At 36.3% G+C, this 14653-nt stretch overlaps 1 protein-coding gene across 1 annotated transcript in view; it reads right to left on the reverse strand.

Annotated features, from left to right (window-relative positions):
• The window catches only part of LOC136043071 (2-phosphoxylose phosphatase 1-like), a 52357-nt gene that overhangs the window by 16289 nt on the left and 21415 nt on the right, over nt 1-14653 (reverse strand). Inside the window, exon 2 of the mRNA XM_065727993.1 lies at nt 4701-4877. Within this exon, the coding sequence (XP_065584065.1) occupies nt 4701-4877 (177 nt within the window). The remainder of the gene's footprint in view (nt 1-4700; nt 4878-14653) is intronic.

A 14653-nucleotide genomic window follows, 5' to 3' on the forward strand; every position in this document is an offset into this window, starting at 1 on the left:
GAATTGAACCTTAAAACGAACAAAAATCAAATGTCTTCAACCCGTTCAGTATCTATCTGTAAAAACAGCATAACGATCTTTGATTGCTGCTAGATGCCCTTTTTTACGCTCCTGTAAGACTAACCCTTTACAGAAAACACAAAACGAAAAGATAACACTCTAATTGCTGTATAACTATCGATCAATCAATTGATTTTATTTTTCAACACCTTATAAGGTCGTGAAACGATCATTGTCACATAAGGCACTAAACATGTAACAATTACAGCCAATGCCAACATCACACAAATTTTTGCGTAACTGAACAAAAAGAAACTAAATAAATAATGAACCAAGAAATAAAATAAACAGTTAAACTATAGTATAACATATTGAAAATTTTAACATACTGAAAACAAGAGCTAAGAGTTCATATGGCACTTGTTACGAGGTCAAGAAGAGCCAAGAGCTCATATGGTATGAGCTCTAGCAAAATTCTAAGAATCAATAGATTGCTTTAAAAATTCATTAAGATCCGATCGCCCACTCGTAAGTTAAAAAATAGCTCAGTTTTGCTAATTTTTCCTCTCCCTTCAGCCCAAAGATGGTCGAATCGGGGAAAACAACTTTATCAAGTCCATTTGTGCAGCTCCCTGACACGCCTACCAATTTTCATCGTCCTATCACGTCCAGAAGCACTAAACTCGCCAAAGCACTGAACCCCACCACCTAACTCCTCCAAAGAGAGCGGCTCCAGTCCAATTACGTCAATTACGTATCTACGACATTTGTAAGCGTTTTCCAAGATTTCCGGTTTCCCCCTCCAACTCCCCCCAATGTCAACAGATCTGGTCGGAACTTGAAAGAAGAGCTTTGAGACATGAGTTACTTCTAATTATTAAATTTCATTAAGATCCGGTCACCCATTCTTAAGTTAAAAATACCTCAATTTTTCTTATTTTTACAAATTAACAACCCCCAGCTCCCCCAAAGAGAACGGATCCGTGCCAATTATGTCAATCTCGTCTCTATAACTTGTGCTTATTCTTCCCATCAAGTTTCATCCCGATCTCTCGTTTTCCAAGATTTCCTGTCTCCAAGATTTCTGTTTCCACCCTCCAACCCTCTATGCCCCTGGATCCGATTTGAATTGAAAATAGAACATGTGAGACATAAGATTCTTCTATATATCAAGTTTCATTAAGATCCGATCACCCGTTCGTAAGATACCTCGATTTTCACGTTTTCCAAGAATTTCAGTTTCCCCCTCCAACTCCCTTCAATGTCACCGGATCTGGTCGGGATTCAAAATGAGAGTTCTAAAACACAAGATCCTTCTAGATATCAAATTTCGTTGAGATCTGAACACCCATTCGTAAGTTACAAATACCTCATTTTTTCTAATTTTTTAGAATTACCCCTCCAAATTCCCCCAAAGAGAGCAGATCCGTTCCGGTTATGTCAATCCCGTATCTAGGACTTGTGCTTATTTTTAGCACCTAGTTTCATCCCGATTGCTATACTCTAAGCGTTTTCCAAGATTTTCGAATCTATCGAAAAAAAGACGAGGGAACTCATGGAAGTTTTGTCGTTTTGCACACAAATCGGAAATTTCAGCTCCAGTGCCAAACGAACATGACTTCTAAAGAAACATCTGGTGTCTGAGAATGCTACAGCTGAGACCCTCATTGGTCTTTGTACCATAAGACTTGAAGAGAGGCGTGATTCAATTGCTCAGTTATAGGATTCCTTCTCGTCAAGTATTTCTGCTCTGCTGGATATGGAAGACTAGCAGGACCGGGAGGCCAGCAGTAAGGCATATTCACTGCGTTCCTGAATTGAGAAATCGGAAATGCTGATCAGACTGGTCTGCTTGTTTTCGTCTTCGTTTGTTACAAAACCATTGGCAGAATCACTTCAACAAAAGCACAGTGATCTTATGAGAGCTTTGGGACTCATAAGCAATGTAAAAGTAACACAAGATGAAACGCACACTCGTGCAGAAACCGCGTTTCGGTCTCTCTATATGGAAATCGAGAACATGCCCGAAAGAAACAGATACTGCCCAAAAATTCGTCCGACAACACATAGCCTCGCACACTGTCCACCAAACAAGAGTATCGAATATAGATCCAGAAAACCGCTACAGGATGTTGGCGTTCATCCCAGCTCTGGATGCTATGCTAATTGATTACACGAAAAGATTTGGCACCCATTTTGCTAATGCTGCAAAACTGTCACCATTAATCGCATCAGTTGTTCATAACAAGAGTTGGGATTATTTCAAGGAAAACTACAAGAAGTAAAATGAACTTCCCGGTGGTACACAGGCAGACTTGAAAATGGAATTCCAGATCTGGAAGATCCACTGGTCAAGCATTGTAACAGAGGAACCCAAAGATGGCCTTATCGGCTCTCAACATGTGTCAGTAGCAGATTTTCCCGAACATCTTTGTTTTGCTTACAATCCTTGCGACGCTTCCATTGTCAACATGATGGGCAGAACGAATGTTCTCCAAGGTCGATAGGACGTGTTCTGCAGAGAGAAGCACAATATCGAAGGAGAAGATGGAGGCCCTGTTGTTTATGCAAATATATAAGAACGAACTACCAAAAACAAAATATGACGTTTATTTGTTTACCACCAGAAGAGCTCGGAGACTGGATCGTATACCATAGTATTACCTTCTCTTTCTTTTTGTTCAATTTTGTTTTTACTTCAATTTGTGAGTCTTTTGAAATGAATGATGGACGACATTTAAAGTTTGGTCTAGGTTGTTGTTACAGACATGACTCGATCAGATCTAATAGACATGTTCCCGTTTTGCTAGGTGTCATGATCATCCATTTAAACGTTCTGTCAGACTAGTTTCTAGTTCATCTTACATTTTCACCACCCAGATTCACACAAACGGACAGGTTTGATGAAAGCGATATCGACATCCCCACCTCACATTGGGCTCGAATCACATTGACGCCCTTGCTCCAGTGCTTCCTCCACAAAAAAATTAATTGCTCTAGATTCGCGTTTGCCCCCTAGGAATTTCTAAGGAATCGGTATCTCCTAGATAGAGGCTAGAAATTCAGCTCACTAAGAAAAAAATTACTAGACTTCAATCCCTATCTCCCCGAAAGGTAAGTTTTATGCCAGAAACTTTACGGGTAGTATAATTAATAACTTTTCGGTCTTCCTTGGTGATCAGATAAATGGTTTAGGAATCCAAAAAGGTCAAATAGGCAAATGTGTAGAAGATTTTTTGTTTTGCGGGGACAACACTTGACTGATCCAAGTCTTTTTTTTTATGCCACCGATTTCAGCTTATTAAGAGAAAAAAGTAGTGGTCAAATAACATTTTGGAACGCTCCCCATAATTTTTACCGAGACCAAAACGAATAGTTTTAGATTGTCCTCGAGCCACAACCAATTGTCAATCCTTAGCTTTTTCAAGCCATGTTCTGCTTTTGAATTGAAAACTCTGTTCAAAGGAGCGAGCAGGCACCAGTTTCGAATTGAATTTTTAAAGTGTTGCCAAATCATGAAAATGTAAAGGGAAGATAATTAGATTTTATTTTTAATTAAAACACAAGCCCCCTCCTCCCGACTAGTGCCGCTAGAAGTTAGACTAAAATCTAGAATCGTTTAAAATTCATACTGGTTCACTGGCTCCATTGCAGTTTGCTGTGAACTAATTGTTTCATAACTGCAACATTTACGATTTTTTCTAGGAGTTTATTAACTGTTGAAGTGATGCTATTGGGATAATAATTTGTAACATTGTTCCTACTTCCACCCCTGTGAACAGACGTACTATTCAACAGACGCCAATCTTGAGGAACTTGTAACTGGCGCCTAACGACTTTTGGAACAATTTTGTCACAAGGAGAGCAAGCTCTTCAGGGGCGTCTTTCAAAGACCAATAGTGAATTCTATCAGGACTAGCCTACTTAACTAGGATTCAGTCTTTCATATCAGAGAGAAAGAGAGAGAAACAAACAAACTATAATACCTAGCTTGTCGTTTCTTAGCTGCGTGCTAGTCACACAGCTGGTCATACTGCTAGTGACCCTCCTACCAAATTCGATTCTTGAAAAGAGGAATTTCAATTTCCAGATTTGGATGGTGGCTTGTTTCCAAGCTTTTACACCCAACCCTTCCCTACAAATTAGCCAGAGCAAAACATGCATGAGAGATGTTTAGCTCTTTACTATGTCAATACTGCCTACAAAACCATGATATATCCAGTTTCTCATATAATATTCTTGTATGTCATATCAAAGGAAGTTCTAATAGAAAAAAGGAAGCTGTTTTCATATTAAACCTGAAGTTGTAATATTAAGAATACTTCAAGGGTCAATAGACCTGAAAATTGTTACTTAGTTTGAGGCTTAGTTCAATCAAAAGGTATTCTTGCGGGAAAATAGACAGTGGGAAGGGTCTGAAAGGGACGACTTAAATGATAGTATTATTGAAGTATGGGAGTTTGAAGTAGAGTCCTATTGCCTCACTTCTATGGGAGGCAATTGTAAGGTAAGGATGTAAAGGTACCAATTATGTTATATGAAAGATTTTTTAGATAGTACGCTGAGAATATAGCAATTTCAATTTTCTAAGAATCAGAAGGAAGAAAATAATGTACAATCTGAAACAAAAGAGATTTTATCATGTCATACCACTAGTGTTAAATGAACAAAACATAATCAAAGCATGCAGAACAGCTTACTTGCTGGTTTTATCGGTTCACAATGCAATGAAAAGGGTGAAGAATCATCTATATGAAACCGGCTGCTTGAGCAAAACTCAGCTTCATTTGCTTTTTTGTGGATTGCTGCCTCTGCTGTGACTTCTCTTTTATGAGCATAAACATCAATAGAACCTGAGATTTGTAAGACAACAAATACTAGAAAGAATAAGGACAGTTTTAATGGAATAACTAAAAACCAGTTTTATCTCTTTATCGGAGAAATTTTACTTTAAAAGATATGTCCCCTAAATGGTTAGAATTACAATACTTGCAGCAAGACCGGGTGTTTTTCGCCTCACTTGATATCTAAATTCAGATATTACCTGGCAATCTGTTTAACCATAAGCTCTGCAGAGTCATGGTTGGAATTAGAATATACAGGCAACATTTGGGGAAAAAAAAAACCTACCCGAATTAAAGTGGTCATTTCAATGTAAATAAATTTTAACTTAGATATTAGTTAAAATAGATTGAGTTTTAACCTAAATTCTTGGACTAATGAACAATAGTTCTACTGTAAACTCAGTCACAATCCTTTTTTTTTTATTTCGCCGTGAAATGGGATCAAATAGGACAAAAACCCAAAGCATGCAGGTGGCATGCAGCCAAGAATATTTTCGATTTGTTGAGAATAACTTGTGGAAGTTTCTTAGTCATATTTTTTTTTTTTTGACGACATCAATTGTTTGCATTCATGCCACACAGAAACAAATATGATTAGGAAAATTTGATACTTCTTCAAAACCACCTTAAGATGATTGTCAAAATTTGATTTGAAATAGATATCTATATACACTTAAGCCATTTTATACAGCAATTACTTCACTTGCAGGTTTAAGACACTAAAAAGGCTACAACACAATGCCTCAGATGGATTAGAAGTCATATCTTCTATTCTCTAGAGTTCAAAGGATAACTTGTAAGCGGTAAGCTAGGAAAAAAAATCAAGGACTATTTCAAAGGATAAATTTAAAATCAAGATAAGCAATGATCACTTCAGCTTAGCTGATTTTATATGTTAATAGTGGCGACTTTTCTTTGAGTTGATATTCTGAAGCTTCCACTTAGAGATTAATCAATATTCTCCAGATCAAGATTATCTAATGTTAGAAATTCAGTAGAAAAGGAATCTGCAAATTTTATCACTTTATTTGTTACTGCATATACATGGAAATTTTAAACGTAAGAGTAGGTTATAATACTGAAGAGTGACAAAGTACTATGTTACAAGAACATTATCTTGTGTATTGTTTAACCCTATACAACGATGAACATTGCAAACCATAAATACATAAGTAAACATTTCGTTTAGTTAACAAAAAAAAAATTTAGAAAAAACATTTACACAGAAAAGTAAAGTGGTAAATTAAAACTTAGAATGAGCAAAAATAAGGTCGTATATACAGCTTAAGAAACTAGAAATTATTATCAAACAGTTCGTGGTAACGAACTGTAGTAAGGAGCGACCCGGCTCAATAGTAAACGAAACTCTAAAAAACGGAATTTCGATGCTAAAAGATATATCAAAAGAATCAGATTTTTATGCTGATTTTAAATATATAAGTTTCATCAAATTTAGTCTTTGTCATCAGAAGTTACGAGCCTGAGAAAATTTGCCTTATTTTAGAAAATAGGGGGTAACACCCCCTAAAAGTCATAGGATCTTAACGAAAATCGTACCATCGGATTCAGCGTATCAGAGAACCCTATAGAAAAACTTAGACATTAAAACTTAAAACGAACAGAAATTACTCCTTATATGAAAGGGATTTTCCTCCTCGACGCCCCGCTCCTTGCGCTAAAGTTTGATTCTTTCTCGCAACTCTACTTTTTAAAACAATAAAAAACTTTAGCGCAAGGAGCGGGGCGTCGAGGAGGAAAAACCCCTTTCATATAAGGAGTAATTTCTGTTCGTTTTAAGTTTTAATGTCGCTCCTTACTTTCATTTCAAAAAACTTGTTTTTTTTTATTTAATTAACTGAATAGATCAAACCTATAACAAACAAAAGCTAACATGAACAATAAAATCGAATATAAAATAATAGACACGACTAAAGATAAACAAATTAGACTTAAAACGAACAGAATTAAAATGAATAATCAAATGAAACTTATAATTAAAAGATATTACAACATACAAGAGAGGGGTTATAGCACCCTAGATCCTCTGGAGCCCATTACACTATTTGCGCTTTAAGGAAAATAATTTGTATGACAAGCAATGTAGTCCTGTCAGAGTTTTTTATTCTTAGGAAACTATCCACTTCTCCTCACCCATAACTCTGACGTGGTGTCACTCAGCACAAAATCATTGGTCCTAGCCTCTTAAACTTGTATATAAATGATACGCCATTTGTCCGATTCGCCCTTATCACTCTTTATGCAGGCTCAAAACTGGTAAGGTTAGAATAGCCCCAAGCGTCTAATCTTTACAAAGAGACCTTAACAGTCTTGTAGGTTAGGCTGACACACAGCTTCTTACCTTCAAAGTGGGCATTTGTATCACAAGCACTTGTAGTCTTGTCAGAATTTTATATTCTTAGGAAACTATCCACTTCTCATCACCCAAAACTCTGACGTGGTGTCACTCAGCACACAATCCTTGGTCCTAGCCTCTTAAACTTTTATATAAATAATCCACCATTTGTCCCATTCACCCTTATCACCCTTTATGCAGATTCGTAACTAGTGGGTAAGGTTAGAATAGCCTCAAGCCTCTAATCCGTACAAAGAGACCTTAACAGTCTTGTAGGTTAGGCTGACACACAGATCCTTACCTTCGAAGTGGTTAAATCCAATGAGGTCAACTCAGGCAAACACAATCAGTACAAAGAGCCTTCAAGTGAATCCTCAATCTCCAGTTTCTAAGGAAGAAAATCTTGGAATCACTAGTGATCATAAGCTGAAATTCTGAGCACAATCCAAGACTCCACCACCTTCTTATTTACATTATATCTCTTGATACAAAAATAGCAAAATTGCAAGCTGTTTCCACAGATTGTTCACACAAATATAAAAGTACTGGTACACTCTTGACTCGAGATAGCAATGTCCTTGACATTCACAATTTTCAAAAAGGTTATAAATTCCCTGTGAATGGTTAAGCTTAGGGCGACCAAGATGGCCAATGGACTGCAGATAGTGGTTTACAAAAAAAACATCCATGCTAACTCAAATTCCCCAAACTTACCTATAGAAGGAGCCGAGGAGACATTATTTTAACCTTAAGATTATATAAAAATTATCCTTCCTAGTCTTCTTATCTCCACGTAAGTGCTGCATTATTACAGGATATCCAAAAAAGCTTGTGAAATATCACTATACCAACAAAGAGATAATCCATTTCTTCAGAGAGCATATAAATAACCCCTAAACCATGATATTAATTTAAACAAGCAAATGTAAAGATTAGTGATTTGATGCAAGACTCCATTCCTAAACTAAACCCTCCACACTCCACACTATACAGAATTCTTACCATTCCTGTTTATTGGATTTTCAAAGCAACTTCCAAGATAACCCCTCTCCCTTTAATGCCTGGAATTACTCATATATTATTTCCAAAAGAAAATACCTCTCATCGACATCATTTGGCATTATAAACTAACTATTCATTAAAGGCAAGTTCAAAAATAATTTAAATTAACAAAATCAGCAAGCTTTTGGACATAACACAGGCTTTTGCAACATAGTTGGTAGCGCCGAGAGCATTGCAACTTTACTCCTACGCGCACATCAATCTGCTGCAACGAGGTGGACCTTAATAACGGTATTGTCAGTCATTTTTTGAAGCTTATTTATGTTGCCCTTCTATCTGGTCAGATGGCACCTGGAGGATATGCCCAAGCTATCTGAGGGTTCACTGAGCAATCTGGGTTGAAATAATGATTTGTATGCAGTGGCAAGGCATCTTTTTTACTCACGCAACTGCACCATCCAACCCCCTTTATTTGATGAGGTTACATTTCTTTGTCTAACAGACATCTATCATTCTCAAGATGACGGATTAGAAGGTCGATATATTGGCTGCATAGAGCAAGACTGAGGTCATGGATGTGTTTCATATGCGTTTCATTTGTGTAACTAGAAATATTGGGCGTTCTTCAAATGGCAGTGCTTCATCAAATGAGAGAATATTTTGCAATACAGTTACCCAGTTCCACTTCTATAGACGTATAATTCAAAATTAGCGAGCCTATATAGTAAGCAAAACTGAACTAAGCAAAAACTTCAACATGGGCTCCATAAGCTGTAAAGTCTAGGGGCATAGACAGGCATGGCCGTTCCACCTCCATTAGCTTTTTTTCGCCAGTTTAGATTTAGCCTGACCTTTTCAGCGTCTTCCTGCAAAATGTCTAGAGCAACCATCAGCTTTTATTTGGAGTCAGCAGCATGCACTCCAAATTCAGCGGCAAGGAATCAGCTGTTCAAGTCATGACATGATCTATTACAGAGCTGAACAATTCATGGGCAAAAGCACACCTTGTTGAACATCACCTTTGATTGTAAATACCATGTTCTGCTTTACATTAACTTGCACACAGCTCTTGGTTTCATCATGTGGAATTGTGGACAGTAGTCAATATTTGACTGGCAATCTGAGAGTGTAGTAATAGCCGCAGCGACTCTAAAAATACAATTAATAGACATTTTCTGAAAATAACAAAAGTCGGAATTTTGAGTAGATGTATTAGAATAGGACAGAAATCAGATCGAAAAAAATTGATTTATTCTATCTCAGTTCTATGAGACGGTTTCATTTCTTATACAACAGTTTCATTCCTTGCTTACACATCTTTATATAATAATCACTGCAGTCGTAATTGATTCCCAGACCCCTTCCCTGAGAATAGATGCAACAATAAGAAACATACAAAAGATTACTGATTTTACGGGTTTGTATTATTTTTTGTACTTATTTCACATCAATCGTTGCTTTATAATGGCAACTAAAGCCAACTGGAAAGCGACAGCAAAACCAGCAAACTTATGCAACTTTTGTATCTGTAAGACTAAGGCTATATCTAGCCCCATTAGGGGGAGGGGGTCTGGAATGGAATTGTAATTGCAGCAATTATTACACTTGGAACAAGCATCGAATAGTATATTTCTTTTTTTCCATCTTGCAGCATAAATTTACCAACTATGAATAAAACCTTGGTAATAGTGTGAATTTTTCTTAATAAAACAGAAATCAGATTGAAAAAAAAGAAAAATATTGCTCGATTGTCCATTCAGTGTTCATCAAAATACAATAATTACTGCTGTTGCAATCACATTTCACGCCCCCCTCCTCACCCACACCTGATGGGGTCAGATATAGGGTTAAGGCACCAATGATTCGACAGTGCAATTTTAGAACCCCTGTCGAAATTATCCTTCAAAATAGGATAACTCTGCTTACTCGTGACTTGAACAGCATCTCTCGAAGCCGCCATTACATTCTGAAAATACAAAATGTGAACACTATATCCGATACACCCAGATAAGGAAAGAATATTCAATTCAATCAATTTCCTGTTTTCAATACAAACTGAGCTCCCGACAATTTTTCAAGCTATGCAATGTTCAAACTGTCATTACTTACTTAAAAAAAAGTTGGGATCAGCACCAATGCATGAAGATACATCCGATCTTCTCTAAAATGTAGCCATATTGGCTTCTTCTTGATAAAACTAAGTTAAAATGGCAGCAAATATTAGCCTATATTGACGAAGATATGTTCCAAGTGATAAAAATTCTTGTCTGGTGTACAGGAATACCAGGCCAACTATAAATGTTCCTTCAGCCGAATTCAAACATAGATATTGGCTCCTATCAAGGGATTCATTTCTTTTGAGAATATTTTGTAGTAACTTCGTCAAAATTTTCGACAGACAGCAAAAGGCCTTGTCGAAATATAGGTGACTCTGTCGAAACTTCATTAAACATGTGAAACAGCTGAGAAACAATTCGTGTCAAAATTCGAGGATCCTCTGACGAAAACAGTTGTCGAATTTATGAGTACTACCTCAACAACGAGATTTGATGATTAATATTTCTATTAAATATCTCACATGAAAAAAAAACATAAAAAAACAATTTCTGAATCTTAATTTTACTGATTTGATGCTAGATTTTTCCATGATTTGAGGAACTGCCGCTTGGCCTCATACCATGTTCATATCGTTAAGTATTTGACTTGGTCTTTCACAACATTCTCATTCATTTATCACTGAATACCTTTGAAGTAAACATTTTCTTAGCAAATTTTGTACATGTTTTCTTTCAAGTTGGTCCAAAATTGTAAAGAAAAAAAATTGTTGTCTCTGATCTACTCCCTTCTAGGTAGAATTCCTTAAGGAACCTTGTTAGGACCACTCTTACATCTAGTATTGATTAATGAAATCGGTAAGAGGAACCCACAAAGGTGTTAATATGCAGATTGCCTGCTAATCCTTGAAGTAAGGTATGTCATAGAAATATCAAAAGTGGCCCCATTAAAATCCTACCCAGGTTTTGGATGAAAATAAGAATTTACATACGAACGTAAATTCCACTAAGTCAACTATAATGACAATAAACTTCTTAAAATTCCCAAAATCCACTCGTTTTTTTAGACCCTATCCCACCCAAAATGCTAGTGAAACATGTTAAACTCCTCGGTGTCACCACCTTCTAATAATCTAAGTAGGACATGCATATTTCAAGGATTTTGGACTCTCTGGACAAAGGATAGTCAAAACTAAAATATTTAAAGTGAATTAAAATGGCTGATTAACTTTGAAATGGCGAAATATTGACAATATTTTCACTGTGAACAACAAAGAAGTCTTTGCTGGACCATTAAAGCTGAAGGGAAGCGGGCCATTCCAGATAGCGTTTGGAGATACTATTTTTGTGGCATATAAGCAACACTATGAAAAAAAAATGAAAAGGCATATGACCAAGGTCATAGAATCACACTCCATATGATTATCCGATCTCATTCCCATACCTGAGACGATGTTTTAGTTTTTTGCTTCCACTACCTGAATAGTGTTTTATATGTTTACACATTAAACAAAGTTTAAGAGAAACAAAGAAATAAAGTAAAAAGAATAGGCATGTCGAATACACCAGGACCCACCTACAAGCATTCCCTGGATATTTTGACACATGTCGAATTGGTTTCCAACTAACGTCGGTAACAGGTATTTTTTTGTTCTTTGGAATTCGTAGGTGAAAACGGTCCAATTTCAGAAAATCGGAGTTTAGTACCATTTCCTAATAACATTTCAATTTTCTAATCAAACAGTTAGATTCCTAGATGTTTTTTTCCTACATACTGAAACCTTTTTCAAACCAAAAGTCTTTTAAGTTAGGCCTTTCAGAGGAGACAATGTGGCTTTTTACAATAACTGTCGAATCATCGATGCCTTTGCCCTAGCTAATGGCTATATACGAAAGTTTTGCGGTTTTGCAGGTTTATTAATATTTTTTTGTATATAATTTCTAAGTTGCTTCATAATGCCAAATGCAGACAATTTAAAAAAACAACACAGAAATTGCCAAATTATATATATGGCGTAAAACTATGTCTATTGGGGGGGGGGCATAGGACACAGTTTGCAATGGCGCTATTTATTATACTTAAAAGGAACATTTCATGGGGAATCAAAAGGTGTTTTCCATATTTTTTTCCATATGGTTTCTGTAATATACTGTAAATTCCTGATTTTTGTTCAGTTCAGAATTGTCTTAAGTTGACAAAGACTGGCTAAATTGAGAGCCCTTGTGAAACCGAAAGGTATGTGAATCTTTGACAGGGACATTAAAGTCATCACAGAGCATCACAAGAATGAAACTCCTGACATTTACTCCAAGCTGTAACTTAACAGCAAGACAGTTCTCAACTTTCTACTCCTCTGAAGGATGACTATAATGACAGAAGTGTGACAAGCCTACAATTCAATTCTCTATCCAATACTATTTCCGAATTTAATGGTTTTTGATAGGACAAATAAGTCCCCCCCTCCTGATGAGGCAAGATATAATCCTGGACTATATACAGAACATTCCTAATTCCGTTGGTTTGCATTATTTTGTGCACTTACTTTGCATCAGCAGTAGGTTCATCATGTGAAATGATGCCAATTTGAATGAAAAACAATCAGCAAAATTTCATATATGGCCTACAGATATATCTGGCTACATTAGTGGGACATGTAAGAGGGTGACACAATTATCAAACAGTTCGTGGTAACGAACTATAGTAAGGAGCGACCTGGCTCAATAGTAACCAAAACTCTAAAAAATGGAATTTTGATGCCAATTGTTACAACAAAAGAATCGCATTTTAATGCTGATTTTAAATATATAAATTTCATCAAGATTAGTCTTACCCATCAAAAGTTACGAGCCTGAGAAAATTTGCCTCATTTTAGGAAATAGGGGGAAATGCCCCCTAAAAGTCATACGATCTTAACAAAAATCACATCATCAGATTCAGCATATCAGAGAACCTTATTGTAGAAGTTTCAAGCCCTTATCGACAAAAATGTGGAATTTCGCATTTTTTGCCAGAAGACAAATCACGGATGCGTGTTTATTTGTTTTTTTTTTTTTTTTTTTGTCTTTTTCCCCAGGGGTGATCGTATCGACTCAGTGGTCCTAGAATGTCGCAAAAGGACTCATTCTAACGGAAATTAAAAGTTCTAGTTCCCTTTTTACGTGACTAAAAAAATTGGAGGGCGCCTAGGCCCCCTACCACGCTCATTTTTCCCCAAAGTCACCGGATTAAAATTCTGAGATAGCCATTTTATTCACCATAGTCGAAAAACCTAATAACTATGTCTTTGGGGACGACTTACTCCCTCGCAATCCCCGTGGGAGGGGCTGCAAGTTACAAACTTTGACCTGTGTTTACATATAGTAATGGTCACTGGGAAGTGTACAGACGTTTTCAGGGGGATTTTTTTGGTTTGGGGGGAGAGTTGAGGGAGGGGTTACGTGGGAGGATCTTTCCATGGAGGAACTTCTCATGGGGGAAGAGACTTCCAATGGAAGGGGCGCAGGATTTTCTAGCATTATTTAAAAATACAATGAAAAAATAAATATGAAAAGTTTTTTCTACTGAAAGTGAGGAACAGCATTAATACTTAAAACGAACAGAAATTATTACGCATATGAGGGGTTTACCTCCTCGTAATACCTCGCTCTTTACGCTAAATTATTTTTAGTAATTTCAAATATTTATTCTACGGCCTTTGTGATTCAGGGGTCATTCTTAAGGAATTGGGACAAAATTTAAGCTTTATTGTAAAGAGCGAGGTATCGACGAGGGGTGAGCCCCCTCATACACGCAATAAAATATTCGAATATAGAAGTTCGCTACGTTAGTTAATTCGTAAGTTACGTATATTTTTTAATTATGAAAACGTTAGTAAAAAATTAAAAGTTATAGTTGCCTTTTTATGTAATCAAAAAATGGGAGGGCAACTAGGCCTCCTCTCTCGCTCCTTTTTTCTCAAAATCTTCCAATTATAACTATGAAAAACCCATTTAGCCCAAAAAAATTAATATGCAAATTTCGTTTTAATTATTTATGCGCGGAGAGCCAAGGTCAAAAAATGCATTAATTTAAAAATGTCCAGAAATTAAACAAAAAAAAAACGAGTTTTTTTAAATGAAAGTAAGGAGCGACATTAAAACTTAAAACGAACAGAAATTACTCCGTATATGAAAGGGGCTTTCCGTCCTCAATGCCTCGCTCTTTACGATAAAGTTTTTAAATTTTTAAGAAGTTGAGTTAAGACAAAGAGTCAAACTTTCCCTTGGCTTATATTTGGGAAAACTATGAATAGGTATAGGACACGAACCATACGGAAAAAAAGAAATAATTTTTGCATATGGAAAACAGAGGAAAATTAACTTTTTAGATAGGTAAATACACTTTTAAATACTCCATTCAA

This window comes from Artemia franciscana, unplaced genomic scaffold (assembly GCF_032884065.1).
Source record: "Artemia franciscana unplaced genomic scaffold, ASM3288406v1 Scaffold_289, whole genome shotgun sequence".
Lineage (NCBI taxonomy): Eukaryota > Metazoa > Arthropoda > Branchiopoda > Anostraca > Artemiidae > Artemia > Artemia franciscana.